Here is a 13,509-nt window from a genome sequence, read left to right on the forward strand (position 1 = left end):
GGCTGAGGCTGCAGAACTCTGAGAAATGTTTAAATAGTGCATTATTAATGTGCATGGGAGTGTTTCTGAAAGCCTTAACTTCATCTCATATATTTCATTAAATAATTATTTTTACTCCAGTCATTATGCAATTTATATTGAGTTAAATGCAATAAACATATCCTTACCTTGAAGCAAGTGGAATGGCAGCAAATTTGTAATTCATCTAAAATCATCTTAGTTTCTGTGCCCAAGGGTTTTCGACAGTAAGTGCACATATCTCTTTCAATGACAGACCTATAGAGACGTAAGCAATTAAAAATAAATTTGTCATCATGCAAAAGGCAGATGTATTCCCCATAAAGTCATATGGAAATGATATGTTAATTTTGTTGCTACTTTAGTAAATTGTATAAAAATCAAGGAAAGTTCAGGATTTACTTATCCTAGTGATAGAGTTGATTCTTCTCCTTATCTCAAAATGATATCAAAGAATTAACATGAAGGAAAATCTCAAATTATTAATTCATTAGCAATCAACAGTGCATCTGGGCAGAGCAAAGATGTTCACAGTTTCCTAATTGAACTAGGTCATAAGTACCCCTTGAAGCTAGAAGAGGGTTTTGAATTATTAATGTACATATATCATAGAAAAGTTATGCTGCAGATTAGTATAAAATTTTAACTCTTAAAACATTCAATAGGACAAAAACAGAAATCTATTCAAGAATGTGTTGGTAAATTCACAAATGATGGCTGGTACCTGTGGTGTCCTAGACGCTAGGGTATAGAGTCCCAAGGTGCTCCTCCACACATTTCTTTCAATGTCATTGTAAGACTTAGAATATTGGAGTGCTTTTCATGACAAAAACTCTCCAACATGACATAACCTCACCACAAATGTGATGGGGAAAAAGAGTTTTGTTATTTATTTTGGAAAAATAATGTTCAATACTGTTCATAAATGATCAGTCCAAAAGACCTTGTGTCACACCGAAGCCTTAAGAAAGGTCAATAACTGTGTGATTATTTTTCTTCTGGAAGGTCTTAGGACTGTCTTAAATAGAGCCTTGCAGAGTTTACAGGTCTCGGGGTGTTAGCACACATGCCTGAGACTTCCAGAGTAGGACACACAATGGGGCGGTGAAATAACGATAGTGAAGACTCACACAGTGCTAATACAGTGTCACACATCCAGCGCAGCCCCCATGCACTTTGCTTATATGAGCTCATTTACTCTTCAAGACATCTCTGAGAAGCAGGCACTATTATTTTTATCTCTATTTTACAGAAGAGGCACTGAAGGGTAAGTAAGTTGTTCCTGTCACGCAGCCGGCGCGCGGCAGAGGCAGAGTGTGAATGAAGGCAGAGCGGCCCCAGAGTCCTGCGCTCCCTCTGGGCCTGCCTGTGAGGTCTACTGGGCCCACTGGGTTAGAAAGAATTAGTCATGCCCAGAAACCAGGATCCTATCATCTGGCTCAAGACTAGAAGCAGAGAGGAGGGGAAGTAGAGAGGAGGAGATGGTGGGAGAGGAAAGGGATTGGAGTAGATAAACCTTGACTAGTTTTAGACGCTCAGTCATTCCGGTAACCTCTCCTAACCCTTATGTATATAAATAAATATTTCCCTCTTTCGATGATCTCTCTAGCTGCTTGCTTATATATTCCTGGCAGATAGTCTCCTAGGCATTATTTATACCCGTACGTACATATGTACATACATACTTCAATTTCCTGTGTAAGACTGTGAGCACTTGAGGAATAGAAAACAGGTGCTCTCCAGCATGCTTCCTTTCCAGAGACACTGAGATAGGAACTGGGAATAGAAGGAAGCGTGAGATGGTCTCTGTCAATGAGAAGCTTTCTTTCCACTGGGGTAGCCAGGTGCATGATTCAGTGATCACCACATATTACAGATGTGGGGAAAGAGTTAGGAGAGCACAGCCAACGGAGCAACTAATCCCCGGGGTGAAGTCAGGAGAGACTTGTCAGCGCAAGTGCCATGTGAGTTAAAGCTTGAAGGTGAAGGCGCTCTCAAGGAGAGAGAGGTGCTCTCAAGGTGATCTCGGGGAGGAGAGAAGGGGTGCAACGGAGGGATTCCAAGCAGAGTGAACGGGATGTTCCAAGGAGCTACAAAATGAGGGTGGCTGGAGTCACTGAGCATCAGTCAGTATTCTGCAGGACCAGCTTCCCTTTAAAGGCCCATAAATCATGTCCATTCTTTATCCTGTAAAGTGCCACTGGCCACTTTAAATGGGATTGACGTGTTTAGATAAGAACTGGGTGGTGGGGGGTGGGGAGTGGGACACAGCTAATTTCACACAATAATCAACAGAAAAAGTTGCTTGATTGACTGGTTTTATCAGAGAATTGACTTCTGCTCTGATGACTAAAAAAAATTTCCAGGATCACATGAGGAACAGGATTGAAATTCTTCATATTAAGAGCAACACTTCAATGAAGAATGTTTTCCTTCCTTAGGTTAACAATAAAAATATGAGCCCAGGGAAAGCTCTGATGTTAATGTCATCCTTATTAAGAGCATACTTTTAGTTAAAGAGCTTTTCAAAACACTACGAAAAATCTAGCTCTGATTTTTTGGCTATCTAGATGGTATTTGGTGCTTGTATGGGCACACCAGAGAGATGACTTAAAGGCAAGACACTCAGAAGCGCATTGGTAATATAAGGTTTTATAAAAGTGACCAAGGGGTATAAATTTGATGGCCATGTTTCCCTTAGTTTATTTTTCCAGGGATTGTTTTTTGAGTACTGAGATGCCAAGCACTGCATTACAAGTTGGGGCTATGCATAAAAATGAGCTATGTCCTTATCCGCAGTGAGCCATATTTCCAGCCCCACTATAAAGAAACACCATCAATAGAAACTGGAAATTGGCATTACAGCTGGTTTCCAGTGATTGGGTTGAAATGCTAATTATTTACTTCATTCCCTCCGCTGGAAGTCTGCAGACCACACTCTCATGAGCATCAAATATTTGCCTCACTGAACATTAAATGGAAAAAGAGAATAACCAAGAGTAAAAGCCTGGGGTCAGTTTACCAGCACTAAATTGATGTTCATTTAACCCCCTCCTGGGAACTGCGCGTGGGCCCACGTGGGTCACAGCAGTATATCCACCAAGCTGTTTGCAAGGTGCGCTGGCTTCGGAAAACCACAAGGAGCGAGGGCTGAGGCCACAGTCTAGGGACGCAGTGCAGCCTAGATGCTAATAATGTGGCAGTACTGGGGACTCCTGGGATCACTGACAGCGGAGACGCAGGTCTGGGAGACAGCTGAAAGGCCCAGAAAGCTCTATCGGAATCAAGTGCATCAAAATTAAAGAACAACAGCCAGGAAACCAAGGAACAAACTCCTGGATGCAGAGGTTGCTGGACTTCGCTCCACTCATACACGCACCAATAGAACCATCACTGTCAAGAGTGTCATTTCCAAGTTCAGTGGAGAAGAATATAAACATATATTTCAATGCTATATATATACTAAAATACATATTATATGTGATATATAGTATATATACACATATCTAATACAGCATTTATAGAAATATATACACACATATAATATATAAGGATAGATACACTTTTTAAAAAGTGTATACTTTGATGTACGGCAATAAAGACATACTCACCTATCTGAAGTTGAATAAACAGTTTGTATGTATTTTCCAGAGATATTCTCCTGATAGCCATCCTTTGGTGATTTACTAGAAACAGACACGTTGGACATGTGAGAATTGGGCTATTTCCCTGGTCCTGAAGTATATACCCCTATGCAGGAGAGGAAGCACACATGCCCCCACTCACGCAGCCTCATTCTAACTATTCTTTGTGAATTCTTTGTGATGTCACAAGCCAGGACAATGTACTGACACTTCTCTTTTTAATCTGGAGACTATTGATATGCAAGCCACCTCCAGGTTGATATAAATTGACATATCTACCAAAGTTAATACAGAATGGGGCAAGGACCAGGCAAGAACAAGTGTAAGCAGGAAAAGCAGTTAGTATTTTTCGTGAACTTTATACCAGCACCGCCCTTATTTTTACTAAAAGAAAGCTCTCTGTAGTCTAACATAGATTAAAAAAAAATACACAAAGCACGAGCCAGTGCAAGCAAACATTGACAGACACCACTCATGTAGAGAAATACTCTTGAACTTTTAGAGAAAGCTATAGCAGTTTTTAGTTTTACTTGAAAACATCCAAGAATAGTTTAGAATGAAAGCAAAAATAGTCACTTTTAAAAATCCAGTTTGTTCCCTTAGATTGCTCTACTTTGTAAACGTCACTCTCTCCTGGAGACAAGTGAAGTCCGGTCTGCAATGCACTGACCAGCTGGTGAACCCACAACTGCTTCCCTAGTACTTGTGCTACCTGTGAGCATATCAGGACTGGAAGCAGTGTGTCCCTGTTATTTCATACAGTGAGTGATAACTCCACAGCCCTCACTTGGGATTTCTTGATGAGAAATCTTTCCCTCTAAACTGCCGGTAGGCAGACTGCTGTCAGAAATAGAATCCCATTTTATGGAACACACAGCTCACAGTGCTAAATAAGAATCTGCACATATTCATGCGTGATGCATATACCATTACTCTCATTTTATTGGTCAGAAAACTGTGGTTAAGTAACTTTGCCGAGACTACATGGTCAGTAAATGACAAACTAAGAGTCAGTCCCATATTTGATCCTCTATACCATACTGAGTTGTCAGTGTCAATTTTAAGGAGAATTGGATTAAGTAGAAAAATCAAACTCGAGGTTGTATTTTACAAGGTAACCTATTTGTCGGTTTGAGAAATCCTGATACGCCCTAAATTTCTGGGAGCCCCCTCCCCAGATACCCTGTTTTCTGGGCTCTTTGAAATGTGTTATGATTAACAAATGTGTACGTATATCCACATAGGCATACCCCACCATTAAGGTCCCCACAATTAGGCTAATTCTTGTTTTTGTGCTCCTTAAAAATTGAATGACTTGTGAATCCCTGACTTTGGTTGACATTTTCCTCAACTTCCATCACATCAAGCAGCAGTTTTGTGGGCCAGAGCATATTTACTAAAAGTTATATCCTTTATTTCGGTTTAGAGGTAAGCAACACTTGACAGAACCATTTAATTAAAGTGTGACTCCAAATTAGCATGGGAATAGTTGTGTGATTTTATAAAGTTTATTTATGGTCATGTATGCTTATGTGACAACTTTCAAATAACTGCCCTATTATGTATACATGTGTTATATTAAAATATTATTTAGTCCATCAATGACTTTGCATAAGTATTTGACAACTACTTAATACTGGAAAGATTATAAAGAGTTATATACCTAGAACTCAATATACTCTTATTTTAAAAATAATCAATCAATTAATTAATTATTTAATTGAAGTATAATCAGCTTGCAATGTCATGTCAATTTCTGGTGTATAGCATAATGTTTCAATCATACATGTATATATATATATTCTTTTTCATTATAGGTTACTACAATGTATTGAACATAGTTCCTTGTGCTATACAGTATAAACTTGTTGTTTATCTATTTTATATATAATAGTTAGTATCTGCAAATGTCAAACTCCCAGTTTATCTCTCCCCACCCCCATTTTCCCCTGGTAACTAAGTTTGTTTTCCATGTCTGTGAGTCTGTTTCTGTTTTATAAGTTCATTTATGTCATTTTTTTAAGTTTCTACATATGAGTGATATCATATGGCATTTTTCTTTCTCTTTCTGGCTTACTTCACTTAGTATGACAACCTCTAGGCCCATCCATGTTGCTGAAAATGTCATTATTTTATTCATTTTTATGGCTGAGTAGTATTCTATTGTATAAATATATCACAACTTCTGTATCCAGTCATCTGTCGATGGACATTTAGGTTGTTTCCATGTCTTGGCTATTGTAAGCAGTGCTGCTATGAACATTGGGGTGCATGAGTCTTTTTGAATTAGAGCCTCCTCTGGATATATGCCCAGGAGTGGGATTGTTGGATAATGTGGTTAAGTCTATTTCTAGCTTTTTAAGGATTCTCCATATTGTTTTCCATAATGGCTGCACCAAACTGCATTCCCACCAGCAGTGTAGGAGGGTTCCCCTTTCTCCACAGCCTCTCCAGCATTTGTCATTTGTGGACTTTTGAATGATGGCCATTCTGACTGTTGTAAGGTGACACCTCATTGTAGTTTTGATTTGCATTTCTCTGATAATTAGCGATACTGAGCATTTTTCCATGTACTTATTGGCCATCTGTATGTCTTCACTGGAGAATTGCTTGTTTAGGTCTTCTGCCCTTTTTTGGATTGGGTTGTGTGTCTTTTTGCTATTAAGTTGTATGAACTGTTTGTCTATTCTGGAAAGTAAGCCCTTCTTAGCTTCATCTATTGCAAATATCTTCTCCCATTCCATAGATTGTCTTTTTGTTGTGTTTATATAGTTTCCTTTGCTGTGCAACAGCTTATAAGTTTAATTAGTTCCCATTTGTTTATTTTTGCTTTTATTTCTGTTAGCTGGTTAGGTTGTCCTCAGAGAACATTGTTAAGATTTATGTCAGAGAATGTTTTGCCTATGTTTTCTTCCAGGAGGTTTATAGTGTCTTGTCTTATGTTTAAGTCTTTAAGCCATTTTGGAACTTAATATGCTCTTAAATGTTCTGCTATTTGAAAAAAAGCAAGCATACCCTAAAATAATGGCAATTCTTCTTAAGCATAGACTATTTCAAAATTATAAACTATATATAGCAAAACACTTCAATTTCCAGTACCTATTCTCCATGTATGTCCTTGTGTACACAACAGTGTCCTTTGGTCCCACATGCCTAGTTTCGGCGTTGGAGCTGCAACACAAACCATTTTACTTTATGGTTAAAGTTTGTTTACAAGGATGGTCAAATTAAGAAGGCAATTATCCGATTCAGTGAAAAAAAATAATGCTCATATATTCCTTCTAAACTGTTACTTTGAAATATAAATATTAAAGTGCTATTAATCTACTTCTGTAAAATTTATGTCTCCCATTTTGTCTCAACTTCCACTATCATGGCCTACTTGCAGATTACTATCATGAAAATTGGTCACTCAGTAAGTCTGCTGTACAGCATGATGACTATTTGGAATATTTGTGTAATATGTTTTGGTGTCCATTTCCCTGATATCCCATTCATATATCCAAACCGTAACTTTCCCTATGTATCTCAAGCCAAAAATGGACCTTAATTAACCAACATGGTAATATCTGATTTAATGAAACCTTTAAACGTACCTAAAGAATATCAATGTCAATGTCACAATCATTCTTTACAAAAAGAAATTGTTGATCTCTTAGGGAAAATCACATTTTACACTTTCCTATCCAAAAGTCACAACTTACCAATGACCAAGTTGCTTACACAACACTTTTGTATAAGCCTGTTTAGTCACTGATACATTTTAAAAGTTCTGCATTTCAAAGGAAGGATCAGGTTGTATGTGAATGTTTAAAAAAAAAAAGGAAGAAAAAACCCAGAAGGCGAATAGTTGTGTCATTTGTTTTATAATTGACCACAGTACCTGCGAGTCTTCTTGGCTTCATAAGAATAGGCAATGGCTTTAGAGGACAGATTGTTTAAAGCATCAGTAGATCCATTGACTTGGCCATCTTGCCTGAGAAAGCAAATGCAAATATTCAGCACTTAAAATCAAGGCCATTTAGGAGTTTTTTTGTTTTATTGAAATGCTGTTCAATTGGCATTTTTTACATACAGTGAACCTCTTTATGTTGTCCCAGTTTCTGCACAGATACACAAGCAGAATACATGTACTGTTTTAGTCCTCCACAGAGACCACTGTCTCACCTTTAAGAATAATCTACCGGCATTGTCACATTATCTAACACTAGGATAGAAGGCCTTTTACTAAGCACAGGAACCATCTGAAATTGGTCCCAGTGACATTTCCACAGCAGCAGTGCCTTTTCAGAAAGCTTTTCACATACAATATATCTGAGAGTTTATCAATTTAATGAAAATCATCCAGGGGCTGCTTTGAGAAATTCCGGTTTCCTTTTTGTTTTTAACGGAAAGCAGTACTTTGAAGATTGCAAAAGAACTTTGACCTAGATTTCTGCTAATCTAAAAATGTCACTTACGCTTAACAAAGTGTAGGCATATTTGCTTTTTCCAGTGAAACAGGAATATTTTAATGCAGGAATAGTGAAAGCTTTAGCTCTTTCTCCTCCCCCATGTTAGTATACTCTGACATAGGACAGACATAAAGAGTAAGAGAATTTAGATCTTAAACATAATTTATCATTCTTGACTGGCCTTTTCCTTCCATTTCCAGACAGCTCTTAAAGAAGAGGAAAATATTTGTTCACATACTATCATCTCTGGCATACAGAAAACCATTTTCCAGTTTGAAGACAGATGTTTCACAAAACATACAACTGAGTTAAAATGATACTAAGTAATGAAAAAGTGGAATTAATATTATTGGAAGATTCTCTAACGTGATCATTAGAATATGTCATTCCAGAACAACGGAGCTAGCAAGGAATTATTTGGAAATATTCAAATCATATAATATACAATACAAAACCCAATTTTAGCAAATAATTTCAAAGGACAATGGTTGTCAGTGAGTGTGAAATGTGCTTGTATTGTCCTCAGAAAGGTAAAATCAAATATCACCAGTTTGCAAAATGTGCAGATAGGAAAAGGAAACCATTTGCTAACAGTCCTGATAAAGATTTAATTGTGTTCCAACACAATTCTTATGTTGAAACCCTAACCCCCAGTGTGATTTGGAGATAGAGCCTATAAAAAGGTAATAAAAGATAGGCAAGATCTTAAAGGTAGGGCTTTAATCCCATAGGACTAGTGACCTTATAAGAAGAGGAGGAGATACCAGAGATCTCTCTTTATCTCTGTGCACACCAGAAGAAAGGCCATGTGAGGACACAGCAGGAGACAGTCATCTGCAAGCCAAGAAGTGAGTTCTCAACCAGAAACCAACCTCCAAGGTAACTTGATCATGGACTTTAGCCTCCAGAAGTGTGAAAAAATAAATTTCTGTCATTTAAGCTACCCGGTCTATGGTATTTTGTTATGGCAGCCTGAATGGTACTAACATAAGTAGCACTTGTGGAATGGAATAACACAACTAACACAGTAACACAAGTAGTTGTGTTTACAATGAGATTAATGACCATGCTTTTAAGAAAGACATAATTTTTATAACTGTAAATGAAAATCAAATGTGAGTAAATAAATTTAGAATATGGAACAACAAATTCTTCATTGGATTTTTATTTATTGCTCCTCATGTAGCTATGGAAGATGACTTAAAAAAAAAAGAAATCTTTTATTTTGGAATAACTTTAAAGGTATAGAGTAGTTGCCATGACAGTACAGAGACTCCCAGTAGACCCTTCACCCAGCTTCTCCTAACGCTAGTATCTCATACAACTATGAAACATTTGTCAAAACTAAGGAATTAACATTGGTACAATGCCATTAACAAAACTACAGATTTATTCATATTTCATCAGTTTTTCCATCAATGTCCTGTCTTAATTTCAGATCCAAATCAGGATATTACTTCCACATAATCACCATGTCTCTTTACTGCTGTAAGGTTTGTAATGGTTGCTAAGTCTTTCTTTGTTTTTCATGAGATGGTGATAAGTTTTACAAAGGAAATCCTATCTTAATGCCAATAAGTGGTAACACAATTTTTAAAAATTATTTAGAACCATAAAAATCATTAGAGAAACAATACTTTGGCAACCAATGAAACAATCTGCAGTGCTTTTTAAAACATGACTGGGTCCCACAGGCAGATATTCTGACTTAATTGGTTTGGTGTATGGCTTGAGCATTTGGATTCTTTTAAACCTCTCCAGTGAGTCTCATGCGTATGTCAAGGTTGAGAGCCACAACCTTAGAGGCAGCCCAACATCTTACCCAAAAGAGCGCTGGTTTTCGAAGTGTGGTCCCTGGATCAGCAGATGATTCTGATATAAAAACGATTTGGGAAACAGTACAATAGAGGACTCTCCCAAAGTACTCCTCTCAGATGCCTTGAATAATATGCATAAAAGAGAACTCATGACTTAACAATGTTTGCTGTTTGACAGCTTTCTTGTTAAGAAGTTCTCTTTCATTGAAACAAATTGCTGAATTGTAACTTCCATTCAATGGTTACAGTTTTGTTTCTTAATTAAATAACTCCATAAACTATAAATCCAAGTATTGTGTTGGAACTTACAAAATTCCAAATGGAATTACACTTGAGAAAATGTTTTCTGCAGTGGAAGTTCACCTGGAAAATTTAACTATCTCGCACCCTCATCTACTGCTGGTAAGAACATCAAATGGTACAGCTGATTTGAACAACAGTCTGGCAGTTCCTCAAATGGAGTTACTACAGGAACCACCAACTCCACTTCCTAGGTATAAGATAAATGAAAACACTTCTACCCAAAAACTTATATATGAATGTTTATAGCAGCATTGTTAATAATGGTGAATTATAGTCCAATAATGGAAACAACCCAAATGCCTATCAATTGATGAACAAATAAAATTCGGTATATTCATTCAATGGAATATTTGACAATAAAAGGAAATAAAATATTGATACATGCTACAACATGGGTGAATCCAGAACACATTATGCTAAGTGAAAAGAGCCAGTCACAAAGGACAACCTATTCCATGTTTCCATTTATATGAAATGTCCAGAATAGGAAATTCAAAGAGACAGAAAGTAGATTAGTAGTCACCGAGGTCCCAAGGGTTGGAGGAAAATGATGTGTGACTGCTAGTGGATATGGGGTTTCTTTTTGAGGTGATGAAAAGGTTCTGAAGTTGATTGTGGTGATGGTTGTACAATTCTGTGAATATACTATTAGAAAACATATATTTATGTGGACCTCCAATTACTATACAAAGTGAATACATTCAAAGAGTAAACCAAGTCAACCGTGGTGTTTTCCATCCACACACCCTCTTCTGTGCAGATGGCCACAACCTCACTGCCTTACCAAAGGAGATCAGACAGACCATGGCAAGCTAGAGGAAGGTGGAGTTATGAGGAAGGAGAAACTGGGAGACAGCTAAAGTTCTTGGTTATCAAACAGCTACAGCATAGAGAATAAGGAAGCCAATAAGCAGAGGGAAGAGCAGGAGAAAAATCAGCAGAAGCCAACAACACCCAGGAAGTAGCTGAGCTACAATAATGACAAAGAATGAAGGTTATAATGTCCAGGAATTCCTGATGGAGTGTCCTCTGGTCAAGAACATACAGCATTTCAGTGCAGGCCTTATGGAGCCTGGCCATGCTACCATTCCTGCTCTTGAATTTCCATTTCCTCATTAATCCTTCCAACAAAACCCAACTGAACAAGCCCAACTGAAGTTGGAACACCTCTCAAATCACATCCTCTGGGAACTTCCTTGATTATACTTAATCATTTACTTGTCTTTTTTTTAACCTGGATCACTTCCAAATAATATTTGAATGAGAGTGGTTAATTGTAAGCCTGGTACTATTTCCAAAACAGTAAACGTTTTCCAATAGATCCTATTGAAAACGTATCCTCCCTCATTCTATCAAAGGCTTGCCTGGGATCAATAAAATGAAAGCAGATGATCTGGGGAAGAGCCAAATATATGCAAGAGCCCCTTAGAGGCATGAACAAACAACCAACCAGTGAACCAGCTCTTTTCCTGCTTTTCCACTCTCTGCACCCAATATCAACAATATCATTTCTTTACATACTTTTTTTTTTTTTAACAGAAAAGGCAGCTGTACCTTAAGAAGGTTAAAAATAGAAGCCCATTGTTTTTAGGTATGGGGGGGGAAGAACTGCTAAACATGGAAGGCTTTTAAAATTCTTTCCTAATTTAAACAATCTGTAACAACAATGAAGTATAGCTTCTATCCTAACCTTCCTTGTAGAAGAAACAAAGTACAACAGTTTTAAAGCCAGTATAGTTTGTGGTGTCAAGAAATTCCAAAATTAGGTCCTGTTTTGTGGCTGCGATGAGTCTGTGCATTCTTTTAGCACTAGGTATCCAAGGAAGAGATTCCCAGAGTGCTTTCTGCACACTGAAAACCTACCAAGCAACAGTGAGCAAAAATAAATCTTCACAGTCCAAGTGCAGAGCACTGAATTTCCATGATGCCTTTTACACTAAACCACTGAACAGCAGGCCCTTAGTCAGAAATTCTAACAGCATTCAAATTTTGTTAACTTTTCCCCAAATCAGCTATTAAGCACCTTGTACATTGTTTTTTTTTTTTTGTATTCAGAAAATATTTATACTTAAATATCATAGTATAGTTCAACTTCTCAGAAAATCTTCCAAGATTATATAATTTATGCAAGTTCATATGGAATTCATAAGAAAAACATAAATTATAATAAGACTTACTTTCCATTCTTATTCTTAGACATGTTTGAATTTACTTCAATTAAATTTTCCAGGTTCTGGTCTCTACAGGGAAAAAAAAATATTTAGTTACATATAATTTTAGGAAATAAACATTAGAATAACATTTCAAAAGATCAGTACATAATCTTAGACGCAGTCATTTGTGATTTTTTAGAATAAGGGACATACAAAATCTGATATTGAATTTTTTGATCTATACAACTCAAGTATGAGGGTGGATTACACTGGTGAGAGAGAAATAAAGAACTAATTTTTTGGAAGGTTTGTGAAATCTGGTCTGAAAAGAAACAACTGAAAGATATACACATTCAGCTAACTTTGAATGAGTACTAACTTTGTGTCACGAAGTTCTAACTTGTGTATTTCTACATGGATTATCTCATTCAGAGCTCACAAAATCTTGCAGGACAGCCTATGGGGCTCAGGCTAAGGGAATTTTCCAAGGTCACTTAGTGAATTTGTAAAAGAGTCAAGATTTGAGGCTGAGTGACCTGCCCATCTGAAACCAAATCTTAAATGTTTAATTAGAGACTTCATTCCAGCTTTTTGCATGATAGAAACATGAGAAGTCAACCCAAAACACGAACAAGCAATTCACCATGTGGAAGATGAATGGGACAATTGGATTCTTAAATCTTGTGCCATGATAATGGTTTGACACGTCTTCATGAGATACAATGTCCTCTGGTATGTTATTTATATATTATTTATATATTTGCTATAATACTGGTAGCTCTTTTTTCTTCCCCATGAGTTTGGAAAAGTCTTTGTCACAAACTCTATTGGTGTGGAGGATGGTTTAAGAGTCAGAGTGAGGCCATGACTTCTCCTATTTCCTTGGGCGAGTTAGTTGACATTTCTCAGTTTCCTTTTGCAAACTAGGATAATAATACCTAATCCTACAAGGTTGCGGTGAGAATACATGACTTCATGTAAATAAAATTTGTGGGCATGATCACAGTAGCGGTGAGTGAACTGAATAAAAATAAGTACGTGATAGTTAACAGAAGTGTAATGACACAGCAGTAGGCAATATGGATTCCAAAATTTTGAGGGACTACATTTTCACTTTTTA

At 37.1% G+C, this 13,509-nt stretch overlaps 1 protein-coding gene across 7 annotated transcripts in view; it reads right to left on the reverse strand.

Annotated features, from left to right (window-relative positions):
• Positions 1 to 13,509, reverse strand: part of SCEL (sciellin) — a 174,427-nt gene that overhangs the window by 5,688 nt on the left and 155,230 nt on the right. For all 7 annotated transcript variants that reach the window (XM_032496852.1, XM_014557589.2, XM_032496855.1 and 4 more), the window contains 5 exons: positions 12,414 to 12,476; positions 7,546 to 7,638; positions 6,762 to 6,833; positions 3,630 to 3,704; positions 168 to 276 (listed from right to left, as the gene is read on the reverse strand). In XM_032496852.1, coding sequence (XP_032352743.1) covers positions 168 to 276; positions 3,630 to 3,704; positions 6,762 to 6,833; positions 7,546 to 7,638; positions 12,414 to 12,476 — 412 coding nt within the window. The remainder of the gene's footprint in view (positions 1 to 167; positions 277 to 3,629; positions 3,705 to 6,761; positions 6,834 to 7,545; positions 7,639 to 12,413; positions 12,477 to 13,509) is intronic.

This window comes from Camelus ferus, chromosome 14 (genome assembly GCF_009834535.1).
Source record: "Camelus ferus isolate YT-003-E chromosome 14, BCGSAC_Cfer_1.0, whole genome shotgun sequence".
Taxonomy (NCBI): Eukaryota; Metazoa; Chordata; class Mammalia; order Artiodactyla; family Camelidae; genus Camelus; species Camelus ferus.